The sequence below is a fragment of the Erpetoichthys calabaricus genome, chromosome 14, assembly GCF_900747795.2.
Source record: "Erpetoichthys calabaricus chromosome 14, fErpCal1.3, whole genome shotgun sequence".
Classification (NCBI taxonomy): Eukaryota; Metazoa; Chordata; class Cladistia; order Polypteriformes; family Polypteridae; genus Erpetoichthys; species Erpetoichthys calabaricus.
This window is the reverse complement of record NC_041407.2, coordinates 33,848,452-33,869,775: the sequence shown is the minus strand read 5'-3', so window position 1 is coordinate 33,869,775 and position 21,324 is coordinate 33,848,452. Positions and strand designations below refer to the sequence as shown.

Sequence of the window (21,324 nt, the reverse complement as noted above, 5' to 3'; positions counted from 1 at the left end):
CCCGGAGAGGTAAACGTTAACATTATTCAAAGTTTTTGTCTGTCTGTATACCTGCATTTTTATCACTCTTTAATTTAATATAGTTTCTTTATCAGTATGCTGCTGCTGCAGTATGTGAATTTCCCCTTGGGATTAATAAAGTATCTATCTATCTATCTTTAAGATCCACATTTATGTTGTCTTGTACCGTCTGTGTACTGTAGGCTGCTAGCATAAAGCAAACAAAAAGGAATGATGTGCTAAAGTTCAGCTTCACAATGCTACATTAACAGAAATAATGCGCGAAGAGCTTCACAATACTGAAATGACATACAATTGCACACAAGTCTCCTAAGAAGCCCATCACTTACTGTATGCAATGTCTCTCATATTTTACAAAATGCCAGTTTGTTTTTTTTTTGTCTTGAATTGTGAAAACTAATTTCTTTGCTGTATCTGACATTCAAGATTGAAAATGCAAAATAAAACAGCCTCATTTGAAATTGTCAACTAAAACTTTTATTTACCAATACCATGGTGCTAACATTCACTTTCATTAACAATAAAGACCCATGATGGTTGTCTCAATTATTAATATGCTTCTCAGCATCCTTACCCAGTCAATATTTCATAAATATATTTAAAAACAAATCAGTGCATAACACTCTTTCTATAACAAAGCACCTTCTCCTCAGTCACAGAAAAGAATGGAATGGTTTGGCTCACTAGCAGCCTGCTACTATGCCAGGATAATCAATCTAAGTTTGAACTCACTGGTAGAGCAGCGTGTAGACAGGAAAGGTGGCGTCAATTCGATGTACTCAGACAGACAAGGTGAAGGCAGAAAACTCAAAAGGTAGAGGGGAGGATAACAAACACGTCTGGGGTGCCTTACCAGTTTAGGACTAATAATGAGATCATTCAGGATGTTAAGAGAGTTGAAGACTAGGCTAACCTAAGACTATTCTACATTCTTCAAAAGCACTGAACTCCCACCCACTCCGAGGGTATTATTTGTGACTGCTGCCTTTAAATGCATAAAGAGTCTATGTGGTTTCTTCATCAGTTTTTATCTGTTTATTTTAATTATGTTTTTCTCAAGATTTTGCCTGTTTCAGCATTTTTAAATAGACAAATCCTTACCTAACAAACATCAACGAACCCCCAGAGGTGCAAATGTGTTCTCATTACCTAGGGGTTAAAATATTAAAAAAAACACGATGAGAAAAACAAACTTATTTTAGCCAAAACAATCAGCTCTGTTGCATAAAACATGAAATTGAGGTAAATTTCTTACCAAAAAAATAAAAAATCCTTAAATATTATTAAAACAGAATAACTGTAGACAGGTCACTATTTAAAAAAATCCATAAACCTAGAATGAATTTAAGGATGAAATTAGCTGGAGCAAAACAACAGAAACCCCAGGAATGACCCAAGGGCAAGTTTGAGATTCAGTATTTAAAAAACACTCACTGTGACACACTGCTATGTGTAGTCCAAAACACTACTCTTGAAAATGTGTCCCCACAACCAAATTGGAAACATATATAAAACACAATTTTAAAATTAACATTTAATAAAATATCACAATTAAAATTTTCCAACTATGGCTCTTGTAAACAAGCGTAAAAATATTTACATGACAAACTATACAATACTCACTTTTAGTGACTGTCGGTAGATATAAACTCTTTGCAATTAGGACGTCACAAACAGATAAAGGATCTTCAATATTATGTTTCAGAAAAAGTTACACTTAAAAAAAGGTAGACATTCAAAAAGCTTCAAATTAACAAACTATACATGTGGCCTCATATTCATTCTTGAACCTCCCGTCTACTCTCTTAATGTGACCTCAGTATCTAAAGGCACGAGGCAGGATCTAATATCCCGACCTAGACTCCACTTCACTGCAGAGCCCAAACAGCCACACCAAATTAATCCACAGTCACCAGCCAGCCCTTCAATCTGTCACTGGACTGTGGGATGAAATACAAGTAACCAGAGGAAAAGATGAACACTTCATGCAAAAGCACCACTGTCAGAGATCAAACCATATCTTGGGAGCAGTAAGATGGCAGCATCACCAATTATGGCATCATGCTGCCATTTCTTCTTAAACTAGTGAGTGCATTTTAGACATACTGCTAAATCAAGTATTCAAGAAATAAACAAATAGAAATACTGCAGCTTCTTATTTTTATATTAAAAGGTACAGGGATATCATGAAATATTTAATAAATAAAAAAAATGGTTGCCTGAATACAAATGCAATAGCCTGAATAATGTTCACATGAAAAACGCTGCAAATATATTTAACAACTAGGCAGGACACAACCTTTTTTTTCTTCTTTCCACCAGTGCAATTTCAATGTAGTTTAAAGAACAGACAATTACTATTTTTTTCCAACAAATAAACTAACACATCATTTTAAATTACATTAATCTGCTTGTATAGCAGGTCCACAACTTCTTTACATTACAAGTAAATTCACTGAAGCATATTCTCAACGTGTCGCTAATTCCCATATACTTTCAAATTTCTCAAGTTTTTTTTTTTCTTGTTAAGAATACCTGAGGAAATTTTAAGGTGCATTATTTTCTTTACAAATGAAGGTTGCCCAAAGATTTGCCATACTTTCTATAATTCCAGCAAAGTTAACAAGAAAACCACGGTTGGTTAATGTGACTCCAACCCAGAAAGCTGCCTCTTGTAGTATCATGTGAGGCTGTGTATTTCTCATGTCACAGATAAAAAGTCTGTAATGACTGTCCAAAAAATTCAATTTCTTCCTGAATGGATGCCTCAAACGTTCATGGGAAAAGATTAAGAAGAATTGACAAGAAGTGGCCGTGAATTCAGGATTCCGACTGGTACAGGAAAGAAATACATGGATCAAGCAAGCTGAACTTGACAAGATGGTGTAGAGAAATGAAGAGTACATCAAATATACCTAGTTAAATGTGTGTAATTAAATAATTCTATAATGAACTGCTAACAAAATAAAAACAAAAACTGTACTGCAAAACCTTCTGGGCAACCCTCATATAATGTGCCTCTTATTGTAATACAATCATGCCGACAGGATCTTCATCATCACAGGCCTGTGTGGAATTAAGTTTTGTCAGCACAATTTGTCTACTTCAAGTTTTTGTAACAACTGCCAAATAACAGCATTTGAATTCATGTAAACTTAAGTCATCTCTTTTTCTTCCTTCCTTTGGAACAACCTCGTCCAAACCACCCCCCCAACACAGACGTGCTTCCTTCACTTGACTCTTGATCTTGATTGAGAACTTCTGATACTTTGGGTGGTGCTATCAGTTTACGACTGTGACTTTCAGCTTCTTCAGTTCTCAGTGAGGTAGACATGCCAAAAATGGGGTCTTTTGCTCTAAACAACAAACATAAAGAAAACTTAGTTTCATACTATTTCAAATAATATATTTTACAAACTACAGCATCCCTTGTACCTCTTACATAAATTTTGAAGAAGGCAAATAACAAAGAAAAGAGAGACGATAATATGCAGTAGTATACAAGATGACATTTTTTTTAAGCTGCCAATAAAAATGCACAGTGTGATGTGTCGTTTTCTAAAAGAGTTTATTCAGTGCAGCAGGATCAACGCACATCTTTTTTTTTCTTTCAGTACATGCGCCTTCCCTGTTTATTTATATATCTAGTGACTTTTCTGCCTGTCTGTCTCTCTATTACGCAGTGCTCTGTCTGTCTGTGTGTTATGGATCTTAAAAATAACAGTTATAAGGACACTTGTTCATGTTAATTGCAGTCTCAATTGTTAAAAAATATTTTAAAAGGAGCATCTCACATGAAAATATAACGATCTCATTAACTGACAGTGCATACCAATTTATAAATTTTATGTCCGTTTGAGGTTAAAAAGAAAAAAGAAAAAAAAAAAAAAAAAAAAACACTTCCTCCTCAACGGGGAATCAAACTCAGGTTTCTGAGGGACAGTAAGCCTGCTGCACCCTGAAATAGCAAATCTTACCGCTACGCCACAGAAGCTGTTGTATTGTTCTTGAACCTTTTTATTTGATGTTTGGACTTCATGCTACTTCACACATTCTATAGTTTATGCCTACATTTTGTAACATTTATTACTAAAATATGAAAAAGTTTCTGTTTTAACAATGTGTTTACACAGATTACTGTAGAAATGGAACACACATGAAATGCGTGTGTTCCAAATAACGATCTATTATTTCCACTCTAAAACTCCACTTCACTCCCAGATAATCAATCAAAGCATGAGCTGGGAGAAGTTCGTGCACGTTCTAAGTCGGTGGGGGGATGGAATAGCCGGCAGTTTGCAGCTTGTCTTTATCTGCACATTTAGAGGACAAAGGACGCTGGCGGAGAGGTGTGAATGGATTTAAGGTGGGCCGGATCCACGAGTTTTTTCATAGACTCTGGTAATTCTAGTGTTAAGCGACTTGCCCAGAGTCCCAATGTAAATCAAAGTTCTGGAATAAACAGTTTATTACACTGAGCAAGTAAGTAAAATTTCTGCTTATGAAGACACCACAAATTATGCATAAAATAGAGACTAAAAATGTTCTCTTAAAACTTGATTTGGGAAAGCAATAAATAGAAAATGAAAATATCTGAAAGGGTTTAACTAACAAAAGGAACAAGGATTACATCTTGCCTGAAGAAGGGGCCTGAGTTGCCTTGAAAGCTTGCATATTGTAATCTTTTTAGTTAGCCAATAACATGCCAGGGCATTCTCTCTTTTGCAGCTACAAATAATTATAACTAAATGCTGATAAAAATATCAAAACATATTAAGCCTCTCTCTTTCCACACACACCAATATCACAAGTACCAATATACACGGATGGGCAAAAGTAAGTTTACAGTTGTGAGAATGTGAAACACAGAGTTTATTCTTGTATTATTAATGAAACATTTTTCATTTTATAATTGACTTGAGATTTACAGGCTATATAATCATGAAAGAATCTGTTTGCGATTTTTTAAATTTGCAGCTAAATTCAGGAGTGTAATTTCTAGAGTACAGTGATCCTTCGCTATATTGCGCTTCGACTTTTGCGGCTTCACTCCATCGCGGATTTTAAATGTAAGCATATCTAAATATATATCACGGATTTTTTGTTGATTTGTGGATTTCTGCGGACAATGGGTCTTTTAATTTATGGTACATGCTTCCTCAGTTGGTTTGCCCAGTTGATTTTATACAAGAGACGCTATTGGCAGATGGCTGAGAAGGTACCCAATCAGAGCACGTATTACGTATTAAATAAAACTCCTCAATGATATACGATATGCTTCCCATGCGGTGCTTCGCATACTTGAAAGCCCAAACAGCACGTATTGATTTTTGATTGTTTGTTTTTCTCTGTCTCTCTCACTCTCTCTGACATTCTCTGCTCCTGATGGAGGGGGTGTGAGCAGAGGGGCTGTTCGCACACTGGCCTAGAGGATACGGATGCTCCTCTAAAAAAATGCTGAAAGACTACCTTCACATTGCTCCCTTCCTTGCAGCTGCTTTGTCCGGCGGTGCTTTGCATACTTAAAAGCCCAAACAGCCCAATTGATTTTTGATTGTTTGCTTTTCTCTCTCTGTCTCTCTGACATTCTCTGCTCCTGACGCGCACTCCTTTGAAGAGAAAGATATGTTTGCATTCTTTTAATTGTGAGATGGAACTGTCATCTCTGTCTTGTCATGGAGCACAGTTTAACCTTTTGACTAAACGGTGTTATTTCATGTCTAGAGGGCTCTAATAATGTTAAAAAACGTATTTAGAAGGCAGTAAACAGGTTTTCTATGCTCTAACTGCGAAAATATTCGATTTATAAATAAAGAAACCTACTTCACGGAAATTCATTTATCGCGGTAGAATCTGGAACGGATTAACCATGATAAACGAGGGTTTACTGTATACAGTGGTGTGAAAAACTATTTGCCCCCTTCCTGATTTCTTATTCTTTTGCATGTTTGTCACACAAAATGTTTCTGATCAGCAAACACATTTAACCATTAGTCAAATATAACACAAGTAAACACAAAATGCAGTTTGTAAATGGTGGTTTTTATTATTTAGGGAGAAAAAAAAATCCAAACCTACATGGCCCTGTGTGAAAAAGTAATTGCCCCCTGAACCTAATAACTGGTTGGGCCACCCTTAGCAGCAATAACTGCAATCAAGCGTTTGCGATAACTTGCAATGAGTCTTTTACAGCGCTCTGGAGGAATTTTGGCCCACTCATCTTTGCAAAATTGTTGTAATTCAGCTTTATTTGAGGGTTTTCTAGCATGAACCGCCTTTTTAAGGTCATGCCATAGCATCTCAATTGGATTCAGGTCAGGACTTTGACTAGGCCACTCCAAAGTCTTCATTTTGTTTTTCTTCAGCCATTCAGAGGTGGATTTGCTTGTGTGTTTTGGGTCATTGTCCTGTTGCAGCACCCAAGATCGCTTCAGCTTGAGTTGACGAACAGATGGCCGGACATTCTCCTTCAGGATTTTTTGGTAGACAGTAGAATTCATGGTTCCATCTATCACAGCAAGCCTTCCATGTCCTGAAGCAGCAAAACAACCCCAGACCATCACACTACCACCACCATATTTTACTGTTGGTATGATGTTCTTTTTCTGAAATGCTGTGTTCCTTTTACGCCAGATGTAACGGGACATTTGCCTTCCAAAAAGTTCAACTTTTGACTCATCAGTCCACAAGGTATTTTCCCAAAAGTCTTGGCAATCACTGAGATGTTTCTTAGCAAAATTGAGACGAGCCCAAATGTTCTTTTTGCTTAACAGTGGTTAGCGTCTTGGAAATCTGCCATGCAGGCCGTTTTTGCCCAGTCTCTTTCTTATGGTGGAGTCGTGAACACTGACCTTAATTGAGGCAAGTGAGGCCTGCAGTTCTTTAGACGTTGTCCTGGGGTCTTTTGTGACCTCTCGGATGAGTCGTCTCTACACTCTTGGGGTAATTTTGGTCGGCCGGCCACTCCTGGGAAGGTTCACCACTGTTCCATGTTTTTGCCATTTGTGGATAATGGCTCTCACTGTGGTTCGCTGGAGTCCCAAAGCTTTAGAAATGGCTTTATAACCTTTACCAGACTGATAGATCTCAATTACTTCTGTTCTCATTTGTTCCTGAATTTCTTTGGATCTTGGCATGATGTCTAGCTTTTGAGGTGCTTTTGGTCTACTTCTCTGTGTCAGGCAGCTCCTATTTAAGTGATTTCTTGATTGAAACAGGTGTGGCAGTAATCAGGCCTGGGGGTGGCTACGGAAATTGAACTCAGGTGTGATACACCACAGTTAGGTTATTTTTTAACAAGGGGGCAATTACTTTTTCACACAGGGCCATGTAGGTTTGGATTTTTTTTCTCCCTAAATAATAAACACCATCATTTACAAACTGCATTTTGTGTTTACTTGTGTTATATTTGACTAATGGTTAAATGTGTTTGATGATCAGAAACATTTTGTGTGACAAACATGCAAAAGAATAAGAAATCAGGAAGGGGGCAAATAGTTTTTCACACCACTGTAGATGCTGTTTGATGTTTCATAGGAAGCCACATTTATCTTCATTATTGTGAATTTCCCCTTGGCATTAAAAAAGTATCTATCCATCTTACTATCTTGCAATACATACTTGTCATAGACTGGAAGTTCAAGGTTGAGCTCTTCCATGAGCAGCTTTAAGACATCATCACATTTTCCATGAATCTTGAGTGCTGCAAGGTCATCTTTTGGTGTCCACTAACAAGTAAAAGTTGAATTAAATAACGTTTTCAACCATTAGTAAAAATGCTATAAGGCTATAAAAATATTTATATCAGGCAATAAAAAATGATCAGTACCTGCAAATTAACAATGTAGAGCTTCGGTCTTTTATTTGGTGGTCTGCTCATACACCACAGGCAAGCATACTTCTTCAACACCTAAAATAAATAAAGAAATAGCTATGTTATGTATCTAAATATTTATATATTTGTTAATAACATACTTGCAAACTACCTTCTTCATTTTGAAAGACACTTTAAATGTGTTTTCTTTTGAATATCAACAAAGGGATTCTTCAGTGACTTCCTCATCCAAGTTGCAACATGATTATGTAACATCATCATTGTCAAAATTTAACTTACACAAGTGGAGCTGGTATTTACCATAAGAAATACTACTTAAAATTATTAGTGCATGGATTGCAGGATTATAAAAATAATAAAAGTGGAATATCAAAATATCACTTGTCAATTAAAACCTCATTTCAAACCCTAGATGTGCTACATGATGGTACAACTTAAAATAAACAAATAAAATTTCATATTATAACAACACCTCAAGAATTAATGAATGTCTAGCTGATACAATGAAGAAGAAAAAAAACACCTTGACAAATATAGTAAATGCATATTTTAACAGCAAAAAGCTGTAGTACAATTAATAATTTAAAATGATTAAAACCTGTAAGTGCATGTATATTTACATTTATGCAGTGTTTAATTGCGAATAGCAATTAATTGATTGTGTGGAAAAAAAAATACTGTGTATATATATATATATATATATACACACACACACACAGTACTGTGCAAAAGTTTTAGGCAGGTGTGAAAAAATGCTGTAAACAAAGAATGCTTTCAAAAATGGAAGTGTTAATCATTTATTTTTATCAATCAACAAAATGCAGTGAATGAACAAAAGAGAAATCTAAATCAAATCAGTATTTGGTGTGACCACCCTTTGCCTTCAAAACACCATCAATTCTTCTAGGTACACTTGCACACAGTTTTTGAAGGAACTCGGCTGGTAGGTTGTTCCAAACATCTTGCAGAACTAACCACAGACCTTCTGTGGATGTAGGCTTCCTCACATCCTTCTGTCTCTTCATGTAATCCCAGACACACTCGATGATGTTGAGATCAGGGCTCTGTGGGGGCCATACCATCACTTCCAGGACTTCTTGTTCTTCTTTACGCTGAAGATAGTTCTTAATGACTTTGGCTGTATGTTTGGGGTCGTTGTCCTGCTGCAGAATACATTTGGGGCCAATCATACGCCTCCCTGATGGTATTGCATGATGGATAAGTATCTGCCTGTATTTTCAGCATTGAGAACACCATTAATCCTGACCAAATCTCCACTCCATTTGCAGAAATGCAGCCCCAAACGTTCAAGGAACCTCCACCATGCTTCACTGTTGCCTGCAGACACTCATTATTGCACCGCTCTTCAGCCCTTCGATGAACAAACTGCCTTCTTCTACAGCCAAATATTTAAAATTTTGACTCATCAATCCAGAGCACCTGCTGCCATTTTTCTGCACCCCAGTTCCTATGTTTTCGTGCATACTTGAGTCGCTTGGCCTTGTTTTCACGTCGGAGGTATGGCTTTTTGGCTGCAACTCTTCCATGAAGACCACTTCTGGCCAGACTTCTCCGGACAGTAGATGGGTGTACCTGGGTCCCACTGGTTTCTGCCAGTTCTGAGCTGATGGCACTGCTGGACATCTTACGATTTCAAAGGGTAATAAGCTTGATGTGTCTTTCATCTGCTGCACTAAGTTTCCTTGTCCGACCACTGTGTCTACGATCCTCAACGTTGCCTGTTTCTTTGTGCTTCTTCAAAAGAGCTTGAACAGCACATCCTGAAACCCCAGTCTGCTTTGAAATCTTTGTCTGGGAGAGACCTTGCTGATGCAGTATAACTACCTTGTGTCTTGTTGCTGTGCTCAGTCTTGCCATGACATGAAACTGTCTTCCACAACATCACCTTGGTAGTAGAGTTTGGCTGTTCCTCACCCAGTTTTAAGCCTCCTACACATTTGTTTCTGTTTCAGTTAATGACTGTGTTTCAACCTACGTGTGACATTGATGATCATTAGCACCTGTTTGGTATAATTGGTTGATCATACACCTGACTAGAATCCTACAAAATCCCTGACTTTGTGCAAGTGTACCTATAAGAATTGATGCTGGTTTGAAGGCAAAAGGTAGTAACACCAAATATTGATTTGATTTAAATTTTTCTTTTGTTCGCTCACTTTGCATTTTGTAAATTGATAACAATAAACAATCATTATTTATATTTCTGAAAGCATTCTTTGTTTACAGCATTTTTTCACACCTGCCTAAAACTTCTGCACAGTACTGTATATATTATATATATAGGAGTGCAGTGGAGTTTGTACGCCTGATGAGCCCAGAATGAGGGCGAAACACATGTCGCGTACTCTTTGCATTTATTTGACAGTAAACTATTTCAACCATTCTATGATCTGCTCCTCACAAACTGAGGGCACCGTGGCGGATGTTAGCAGATTGCTGGCCAACCACAAGTGTTACCTGGTAGGTAACCACCCATGCAATCAGATTGTGACACAGACTTCGAATGCCGTGAAAATTATATATATATATATATATATATCTCGCTGCTGCCTCGCAGTTGGGAGATCTGGGGACCTGGGTTCGATTCCCGGGTCCTCCCTGCGTGGAGTTTGCATGTTCTCCCCGTGTCTGTGTGGGTTTCCTCCAGGCACTCCGGTTTCCTCCCACATTCCAAAGACATGCAGGTTAGGTGGATTGGCAATTCTAAATTGGCCTTAGTGTGTGCTTGGTGTGTGGGTGTGTTTGTGTGTGTCCTGCGGTGGGTTGGCACCCTGTCCAGGATTGTTTCCTGCCTTGTGCCCTGTGTTGGCTGGGATTGGCTCCAGCAGACCCCCGTGACCCTGTGTTCGGATTCAGCGGGTTGGAAAATGGATGGATGGATGGATGGATATATATATATATATTATATACACACACACACAAACACATATAGTATATGTGAGGGAGAGAAATGGTGAAAACTACTTTTTTTAATTAAGTTCTGCTTCAGACAGGTACATTACATTACATTACATCAATAACATCCGGCGCTGCCGTGAGTGGCAGCCTTTTCAGCAGCTCCGTGTATGACTGTATATGTATGTGTACTTTTCTACTTTTATTTTTCTATTTTTATTTATTGATCACTCCTATTACTTTATTTTATGTGGATTCGTTCCCTGGACACACTTACTTTTACAACGTGGGCATGGATTTTTACACGCCGAGACTCGCCTATTCAAGTACTCAACTTCGAGCGCTGAGAACAAATGCCAGTGCCGGTGTGGTTCCATATTTACCTGACGAGGTAAGAAGGCGGTATCGTGGCAGCAGAGCCGGCACTAAGCTAAAAATGAAGCAGCTTGCGAGAAAGTGGCGTTTCAAGCCTTCGGTGCCTTCCGTGATCCTGGGGAATGTAAACTCAATCTCAAATAAGATCGACGAACTGGCTGCGCTGGTGAAAAATGTCAGGACCTACAGAGAATGCAGTTTGTTGTGTTTTTGCGAAACCTGGCTAAATAACACCATCCCAGATGCCAACGTGGAGCTACCCGGGTTTAGCACAGTTAGAGCGGACAGAGATGCAAGTACCTGTGGGAAGCACAAAGGAGGAGGACTCGCTCTCTATGTTAATACACGGTGGTGTAACTCTGGACATATTAACGTCAAAATCTCCACTTGCTGCAGGGACATCGAACTGTTGGCCTTACGTTTACGTCCCTACTACTTGCCCAGAGAGTTTGGACATGTCATTGTTGTCATCGTGTATATCCCTCCTCGGGCGGACGAGGAGTCAGCGAGTGACATCATCCATTCTGCTGTTGCTAAGTTACAAACGCAGCACCCTGAGGCGCTTGTGCTAATCGCTGAAGACTTTAACCATGTGACGCTGGACAAAACATTACCTGCATTCTCCCAGTATGTGGACTGTAACACCCGGAGAAATAAGACTATTGATTTACTGTATGCAAACAGTAAAGACGCATACAGCACCACCCCGCTGCCTGCACTTGGGAAAGCAGATCATAACCTGGTTCTGCTTCAGCCTCACTATAAACCAAAAGTGAGAGTCCTACCTGTAACCACACGATCATTCAGGAAGTGGACCCCGGAGGCTGAGAATACTCTGAGAGAATTTTTTGGAACTACAGACTGGGATATCCTGCAGGGATCTCATAATCAGAACATTGAGGAAGTTGTTGACTGCACTACTGACTACATCAACTTCTGTATGGACATTGTAGTTCCAGTAAGAACGGTACGCTGCTATGCTAACAACAAGCCATGGATTACAAGTGACATCAAGGGCCTTTTGAACCAGAAGAAAAGGGCTTTTAAAGACGGTGATCAGCATGAGCTCAAGCGCGTGCAGAAGGAACTCCGAGTCCAGCTCAGGGCGGCGAAGGAGCAGTACAGGAGAAAGCTGGAGCAGAAGTTGCAGAATAACAGCATGAAGGAAGTGTGGGATGGGATGAAGATCATCTCTGCTCTTGAAAATTATAGACCCATCTCTAACCTGCCTTTCTTAAGTAAAATTCTAGAGAAGGCAGTCATTATGCAGTTAAATGAGCACCTTAATAAACATGCTATTCTTGATAAATTTCAGTCAGGTTTTAGAACAAATCACAGCACAGAAACTGCACTCGTTAAAGTAGTAAATGACTTGCGGGTAAATGCAGACAGAGGCCATTTATCTGTTCTCATCCTCTTAGATCTGAGTGCCGCATTTGACACCATTGATCATAATATTCTTAAGAATCGCCTTAGTCAATGGGTGGGCCTCTCTGGCAGTGTCTTAAATTGGTTTGAATCCTACCTGGCAGGGAGAAAATTCTTTGTTAGTTGTGGTAATTATAACTCAAAGACACATGATATTCTATATGGTGTTCCACAAGGCTCTATCCTGGGTCCACTGCTCTTCTCAATCTACATGCTTCCATTAGATTATCTCAGGGCACAACGTGAGCTACCACAGCTATGCTGATGACACACAGCTGTATGTATCAATAGCACCGGATGACCCTAAATCTCTTGATTCGCTAACACAATGTCTAACTTGTATCTCAGAATGGATGAATAGTAACTTTCTCAAATTAAATAAAGAAAAAACCGAAATCTTAGTGATTGGCAATAATGGATACAATGAGGCTATTAGAAATAAACTGGATGCATTAGGATTAAAAGTCAAATCGGAGGTAAAAAGCTTAGGGGTAACCGTTGATTGTAATCTGAATTTTAAATCGCATATTAATCAGATCACTAGGACAGCATTTTTTCACCTAAGAAACATAGCAAAAGTTAGACCTCTTATATCATCGAAAGATGCAGAGAAATTAGTTCATGCGTTTGTTTTCAGTCGGCTAGATTACTGTAACGCACTCCTCTCAGGTCTACCCAAAAAAGACATCAATCGTTTGCAACTAGTGCAGAATGCAGCTGCTAGAATCCTTACCAGGAAAAGAAAATCCGAACACATTTCTCCAGTTTTGATGTCACTACACTGGTTACCTGTGTCATTCAGAATTGACTTTAAAATTCTGCTTATGGTTTATAAAGCTTTAAATAATCTCGCCCCGGCTTATATATCGGAATGTCTGACACCTTATATTCCAAATCGTAACCTCAGATCCTCAACTGAGTGTCTCCTTAGAATTCCAAGAGCAAAACTTAAAAGAAGTGGTGAGGCGGCCTTCTGCTGTTATGCACCTAAAATCTGGAATAGCCTGCCAGTAGGAATTCGCCAGGCTAATACAGTGGAGCACTTTAAAAAACTACTGAAAACACATTATTTTAACATGGCCTTCTCATAACTTCACTGTAATTTAATCCTGATACTCTGTATATCCAATTCATTATAATAACTATTCATTCAAAATCTGTACTAACCCCTACTCTCTCTTCTGTTTCCTTTTCCGGTGTCCTGTTGGTGGTGGCGTGCGCCACCACCATCTACCCAAAGCACCATGATGTTCCAACAATGATGGATGGATTAAAAGCCAGAAGTCTGTATGACCATCAGCATCAAGTGACTCCGTGAAAAACCCGAACTACAAAGAGGACTATTTCATTTATGTTAAGTAGAATGCCCAGAGGGGACTGGGCGGTCTCGTGGCCTGGAACCCCTACAGATTTTATTTTTTTCTCCAGCCTTCTGGAGTTTTTTTTTGTTTTTTCTGTCCACCCTGGCCATCGGACCTTACTCCTTTCTATGTTAACTAATGTTGTCTTATTTTAATTTCTTATTTTGTCTTTTATTTTTCTTCTCTTCATTATGTAAAGCACTTTGAGCTACTTTTTGTATGAAAATGTGCTATATAAATAAATGATGATGTTGTTGTTGTTGTATCACTGGCTGCAGCTCGAAGCGGGGTACCACCATTGAGAGAGACGTGAAGAGAGCAAACCAAATGAACAACTTCTTTAACAGGTTTGACCACCCTAACCCACTCTCACTCTCACCTCGGAGTACTGCACCCTCCACACATCCTTCTGCTGACACCAGCATAGGAAAGACATCCCCACCCATAATTACAACAGCGCAAGTGAGCAGAGAGCTGAGGAGACTTCGTGTCAGCAAAGCAGCGGGTCCAGATGGAGTATCGCCACGACTGCTGAAGGTCTGTGCGTCGGAGCTGGGGGGTCCTCTACAGCGCATCTTCAACCTGAGCCTGGAACAGGGGAGAGTCCCGAGGCTTTGGAAAACATCTTGTATCACCCCAATCCCAAAGGTATCACGTCCTAGTGAGCTGAATGACTTTCGGCCTGTTGCTCTGACATCACATGTGATGAAGACCATGGAGAGGCTGCTGCTTCACCACCTTAGGCCACAGGTTCAACACGCCCTTGACCCTCTGCAGTTTGCATATCAGGAGAAGGTAGGAGCAGAGGATGCCATCATCTATATGCTACACCGATCCCTCTCTCACTTGGACAGAGGTAGTGGTGCTGTAAGAATTATGTTTCTAGACTTCTCTAGCTCCTTCAACACAATCCAACCTCTGCTCCTTAGGGACAAGCTGACAGAGATGGGATTAGATTCATACCTAGTGGCATGGATCGTGGACTATCTTAAAGACAGACCTCAGTATGTGCGTCTTGGGAACTGCACGTCTGACATTGTGGTCAGCAACAGAGGAGCGCCACAGGGGACTGTACTTTCTCCGGTCCTGTTCAGCCTATATACATCGGACTTCCAATACAACTCGGAGTCCTGCCATGTGCAAAAGTTCGCTGATGACACTGCTATCGTGGGCTGCATCAGGAATGGGCTGGAGGAGGAGTATAGGGACCTAATCAATGACTTTGTTAAATGGTGCGACTGAAACCACCTAAACCTGAACACCAGCAAAACCAAAGAGCTGGTGGTGGATTTTAGGAGGCCCAGACCCCTCATAGACCCAGTGATCATCAAAGGTGACTGTGTGCAGATGGTGCAGACCTATAAATATCTGGGAGTGCAGCTGGATGATAAATTAGACTGGACTGCCAATACTGATGCGCTGTGCAAGAAAGGACAGAGCCGGTTATACTTCCTTAGAAGGCTGGCGTCCTTCAACATCTGCAATAAGATGCTGCAGATGTTCTATCAGACAGTTGTGGCGAGCGCCCTCTTCTACGCAGTGGTGTGCTGGGGAGGCAGCATTAAGAGGAAAGACGCCTCACGTCTGGACAAACTGGTGAGGAAGGCAAGCTCTATTGTTGGCATGGAGCTGGACAGTTTAACATCTGTGGCAGAGCGAAGGGCGCTCAGCAGGCTCCTATCAATTATGGAGAATCCACTGCATCCACTTAATAGTATCATCTCCAGACAGAAGAGCAGCTTCAGCGACAGACTGCTGTCACTGTCCTGCTCCACTGACAGATTGAGGAGATCGTTCCTCCCCCAAACTATGCAACTCTTTAATTCCACCCGGGGGGGTAAACGTTAACATTCAACATTATACATAGTTATTGTCTGTTTTTCACCTGCATTATTATCATTCTTTAATTTAATATTATTTATTGTATCAGTATGCTGCTGCTGAAGAATGTGAATTTCCCATTGGGATTAATAAAGTATCTATCTATCTATCTATCTACAGAAAAAAAATGAAACAATATGACAGCTTATTTATTTAGTATTTTTATGGTCACTGAACAATAAGCCAACAGAATTACATATTGTTAACACGTGTGGTCTATAGTTTAATATAGGACAAAAGACTTCTACGCATCTGGATATTCAGAAGCTTTGGGTAAAAGGTTTTTAAAAGGAATAAAGGAAAAAAAAAAGAAATCAGTACTGGCTGATCAAGTAACATGAAATTGGTGATCAATATCGGCCTTAAAAAAACTGATCAGAGCATCCATAACAGTGATAGATTAATTTGCCTGAAAGGAGCACTGTCTTCTTGAATTAGTTATATTGTGTACTTGTATTCATTAATTTAAACTCATTCCTGCAGATACAAAATAGACCCCCATACCTTTAAACTTGAACCGAGACAAAGAATGACATCTGCTTTCTGTGCTGCTGCTTCTGCTCCCTTCCAGTTTAGTGGCTGCTCCAGTGTACCTCTTTCTCCAAAATGGACAATAGTGTCCCTCAGCTCTCCTTTGCATTTGTGGCACAGTCTTCCAGTACCATGCCTATGCAGTGCAGTGCGCTCAGTTACGTCAAATAAACGAATGTACTCTCTCAAAGAGGAGCAGATAGTGCAAACCTGTATAAGGCAAATATAGCATTATATTAAATATTTACATCATTAAAAATACATAAGAACAACCACATGTATGTTCTATAACTGCTAGATTCTATACGTGGGTAAATCATTGTCTGCTCTGTAAAATGAAATATATATCAAGCGGTCTACAGCTGTTTAAAATTCTACACAGGAACATGGGGGACAAGTGATGATTAAGGCTCTTTTAAAAGTTTTGGTGTTTATTCCAAATTCCAGCACCAATGAATCATAAACCATTTCCTTCAGAAAGTTACAGAGAAGCTCTCTTGCATTTTAAATGAGTGCTATATTCAAATGTGAATTGTCTTCACAGGAATTAACACTATGTGAGGCCTAAACAGGTCATACATCATATAATAGGCAAGGCAGCATCAAAACAGATTTATAAGCTAGAGAGGGATAAACTAAGAACCAGTAAAATGAGAAATTACTCCTCTCACCTCAATGTACATATTGCCATGAAGCTCTGATAAGGCATGTCGAGGTAGTCCACTTCTTAGATGCAATCCATCACAGTTTTGAGAAACCACATGGTTTACCTAGAAAACAAATGTTAAATACACTCAGCCATTCATCGCTGTAAAAAATGAAGCAAAATGTCCTATGCATCGCAAAGATCTACACTTTCATTCTTGGTTATTTCTTTAGTTCTTACCAGTTTTTCCTCGTATAATTTTGCAATACACATATGAGTCAAAGTGGGCTCTGCTTCACTTAAATCTGTTGCACTGAAACAAAGGAATAGTCAATTCAAAAATACAGACAAAAAAATATTTTAAATTACACTGATTTATCTGCATGACTACTTGCACCAAACTGATCCAGAGGTGATCCGAGTATGCCAAACAGCATTCACAATAGTGTAGACATGCCAAGCTTGAAAGTCGATGTGTTCTTTATAGTGAATAAATTAAATCAACTGCTATTTCAAATTCAAATTTTTTTTTCTAATAATAAAATTAACTCCATATAAAACATATGTATTATAAATTAAATTTGCTCCATTGTTTTATGTACTATATATTTTCATATATTAACTTTTTGCATCTCCATGAATCGCCACCTTATTGTGGTGGAAATGTTTGTGTGTCCTCAAGGTACTTAAGCTATATTGTCTGGGACAAATGCCCCTGGTAGGATCACTCTAGTCAAATTGGTCCTAGGTGATGGAACAGACCAAGTCTGGTTCAAAGTCTCATCAAGGACTCAGTAACCTTGCCCAGAATAGAGAAACTGGGGCCCTGCCCTGGAGCCATGCCTGGTTTAGAAGCTCATCATTTCGAGCACTTGTTGTTCAAGCTTTTACCCATGAGACCTGACTGGACAAGCCTGAAGGAGGAACATGGGTCCATCCTCCTGTGGGCCCACCACGTGCAGGAGGAGCTATAACGGTCTGATGTTTTATGGCTATGGTGACAATCAAAGCAAATGCCTTGGTAAACCAATCCCTGACTACTGAAATGGACTCTAATGACATGAAATGTGATCGCTCTGGCGGAGAAGGAACCAGAGCAAGTGTGTGACGGTAAATGTACTGTCTAGATATACTAGAATTCATCTCAATGAACTGCATAGGCTCTGGAATCAAAGTTCTGGGGAGGGGCTGGACTTTATTCTACTCAGGAGTTGCCCATGGTGAAAGGTGTTGAGAGAATGTGAGCTTATCTGCTTGGCACGTGTAATGCCTGAGTAGTGCTTTGTTATTGGATGTTTGTGCTATTCACAGTTTGTCCATAATGAACAACATGTTTGTGCATAAGGGTGTTCATAATTGCACTTGTAACCAGAGCTCCTTAAGCCATAGGTTGATGATGGATTTTGCAGTCATGTCATCAGATCTACAACAGTATGTCTTGGACACTCAGATAAAAGAGGGACTGAGCTGTCAACTGATCACAACCTGGTTGTGAGTTAGATCAGACGGCAGGAGAAGATGCCAAACAGACCAGGCAAACCCAAATGTATAGTGAGGGTGTGCTGGGAATGTCTGGCAGACGCCAATGTCTGGATGATTATCAACTTGTACCTCTAGATGAATTTCTCTTGCATTCCGAGAGAGGCTAAAGACATTGAACCAAAGTGGACCATATTCTGTGACTTCATTGCTGAGGTGGCTCCACAGAGCTGTGAACGTAAAATTCATCGGTGCCTATTGAGGTGGTAACCCCCAAATGGTGATGGGACGCCAGTGGTAAAGGGAGATGTCAGACTGAAGAAGGAGGCCTTTCAAGCGTTGTTAGCTTGTGGGACTCCAGAAGCAGTTGATAGGTACTAACAGGCAAAGCAGAGCACGGCAAAGGCAGTTGTGGAAGCAAAAACTCGAGTGTGGTAGGAGTTCGGTGAAACCATGGAAAATGACTTTTGGTCAGCCTCAAAGCGATTCTGGCAAACAATAGTGTGTAAATGAGAAGCTGTAAAGCCAGATTTAGAACAATCTGAAACTGAATCAAGACATTAGTCCCTAAGCACTGTTCACAATACAGCAAATGTCAATGTTTGTGTCAGGGGAAATGTGGAAGTCACTAAGCCTTGTGCTGTGGTAGCCTACAATAAATCAAGAGGTGCATAGATCATGCGGACAAGGCACTGACCGTCTACCCTCTCATTGTCTAGCAACAGAAAAAACAATACAAGAAAACTGCACAAACAAACACACTTCTACATCAGTCTGTGCATTGGGGACTGCCTGAAAACATCACATGAAAGACATTATTAAGTCTGCATCAGTATAGCAGTGGGCAGACATACCTTTCTTACTGTATTTATGTTGAGGTTTTGGTATTTACATGTTTCTGTAACAGAATAATATTTTTGGCTTGTTTCTCCGGGATTAAATATAACACCAATAAGGTTAAATCCTTGGAGACAAGGCTCTGGCGGGGTGACTGATGTTCACCCTGTGCTCTTAACATGTATGGATTGTTGCTGGGCTGTCTTGGCTGACATGCCTCTTGAATATTCTGTGGATGCTGTAGAGAATGCCTCTGGGGTGGTGATCCCCTTCATTATGAAAGGGGACTGAAAGATGTGTTCTAACTTTAGGGCGAACACACTTCTCAGCCTCACTGGGAAGTCATATGCCAGGATTCTGAAAAGGATGATCCGCCTATTGTCTCAGATTAAGGACCAAGATTGCAGATTTCTTCCTGGTTGTGGACACTGGACCAGTTTTTTGTCCTCACAAGGATTCTGGAGGGCTCATAGGACTATGCTCAACCAGTGTAAATGTGTTTTGTGGACTAGGAATAGGCATATGACCTTGTCCCTTGTTGTTGTGTCAAGGATCCTTCAGGAGTATGGGGTACTGGGCTTGCTGTTTTAGGCTATTCAGCCCCTGCACTGCCGGAGCAAATGCTTGATTCACATTGCTAACAGTAAGTTGGACTAGTTCCTTGTGGGTGTGAGACTCCTTCAAGGTGGCCCTTTGTCTATGACTTTGTTTATAATTTCTATTGACAGAATTTCTAGGCTCAGCCAAGGACAGGAGAGTGTCAAATTCAGTGACTTCATGGCTGCCTCTGTACTTTTTACAGATGATGTGGTCTGGCAGGCTTTATTGGTTTGTGACCTTATTTATTGCGCAGTTTGAAGCAACCAGGAGGAGGACTGGCACCTCTAAGGCTGAGATCCCGATTCTCAGCTGGAAAAGGGTGGAGTGTCCACTCTGGGTTGTGAGAAAGGTGCTGCTTCAAGAAGAACAGTTTACAGTGCATCCGGAAAGTATTCACAGCGCATCACTTTTTCCACATTTTGTTATGTCACAGCCTTATTCCAAAATGGATTAAATTCATTTTTTTCCTCAGAATTCTACACACAACACCCCATAATGACAATGTGAAAAAAGTTTACTTGAAGTTTTTGCAAATTTATTAAAAATAAAAAATTGAGATATCTCATGTACATAAGTATTCACAGCCTTTGCTCAATACTTTGTCAATGAACCTTTGGCAGCAATTACAGACTCAAGTCTTTTTGAATATGATGCCATAAGCTTGGCACATCTATCCTTGGCCAGTTTCGCCCATTCCTCTTTGCAGCACCTCTCAAGCTCCATCAGGTTGGATGGGAAGCGTCGGTGCACAGCCATTTTAAGATCTCTCCAGAGATGTTCAATCGGATTCAAGTCTGGGCTCTGGCTGGGCCACTCAAGGACATTCACAGAGTGGTCCTGAAGCCACTCCTTTGATATCTTGGCTGTGAGCTTAGGGTCGTTGTCCTGCTGAAAGATGAACCATCACCCCAGTCTGAGGTCAAGAGCGCTCTGCAGCAGGTTTTCATCCAGGATGTCTCTGTACATTGCTGCAGTCATCTTTCCCTTTATCCTGACTAGTCTCCCAGTCCCTGCCGCTGAAAAACATCCCCACAGCATGACGCTGCCACCACCATGCTTCACTGTAGGGATGGTATTGGCCTGGTGATGAGCGGTGCCTGGTTTCCTCCAAACGTGACGCCTGGCATTCACACCAAAGAGTTCAATCTTTGTCTCATCAGACCAGAGAATTTTCTTTCTCATGGTCTGAGAGTCCTTCAGGTACCTTTTGGCAAACTCCAGGCGGGCTGCCATGTGCCTTTTACTAAGGAGTGGCTTCCGTCTAGCCACTCTACCATACAGGCCTGATTGGTGGATTGCTGCAGAGATGGTTGTCCTTCTGGAAGGTTCTCTTCTCTCCACAGAGGACCTCTGGAGCTCTGTCAGAGTGACCATCGGGTTCTTGGTCACCTCCCTGACTAAGGCCCTTCTCCCCC

General features: G+C 40.2%; 1 protein-coding gene across 1 annotated transcript in view; it reads right to left on the bottom strand.

Moving 5' to 3' along the window:
- Nucleotides 1-475: 475 nt before the first annotated feature.
- Nucleotides 476-21,324, bottom strand: part of sirt7 (sirtuin 7) — a 38,154-nt gene continuing 17,305 nt past the window's right edge. Inside the window, exons 5-10 of the mRNA XM_028819273.2 lie at nt 17,234-17,306; nt 17,019-17,117; nt 16,321-16,557; nt 7,850-7,930; nt 7,642-7,748; nt 476-3,377 (exon numbers count right to left, since the gene is read on the bottom strand). Coding sequence (XP_028675106.2) covers nt 3,182-3,377; nt 7,642-7,748; nt 7,850-7,930; nt 16,321-16,557; nt 17,019-17,117; nt 17,234-17,306 — 793 coding nt within the window. The 3' untranslated portion in view covers nt 476-3,181. The remainder of the gene's footprint in view (nt 3,378-7,641; nt 7,749-7,849; nt 7,931-16,320; nt 16,558-17,018; nt 17,118-17,233; nt 17,307-21,324) is intronic.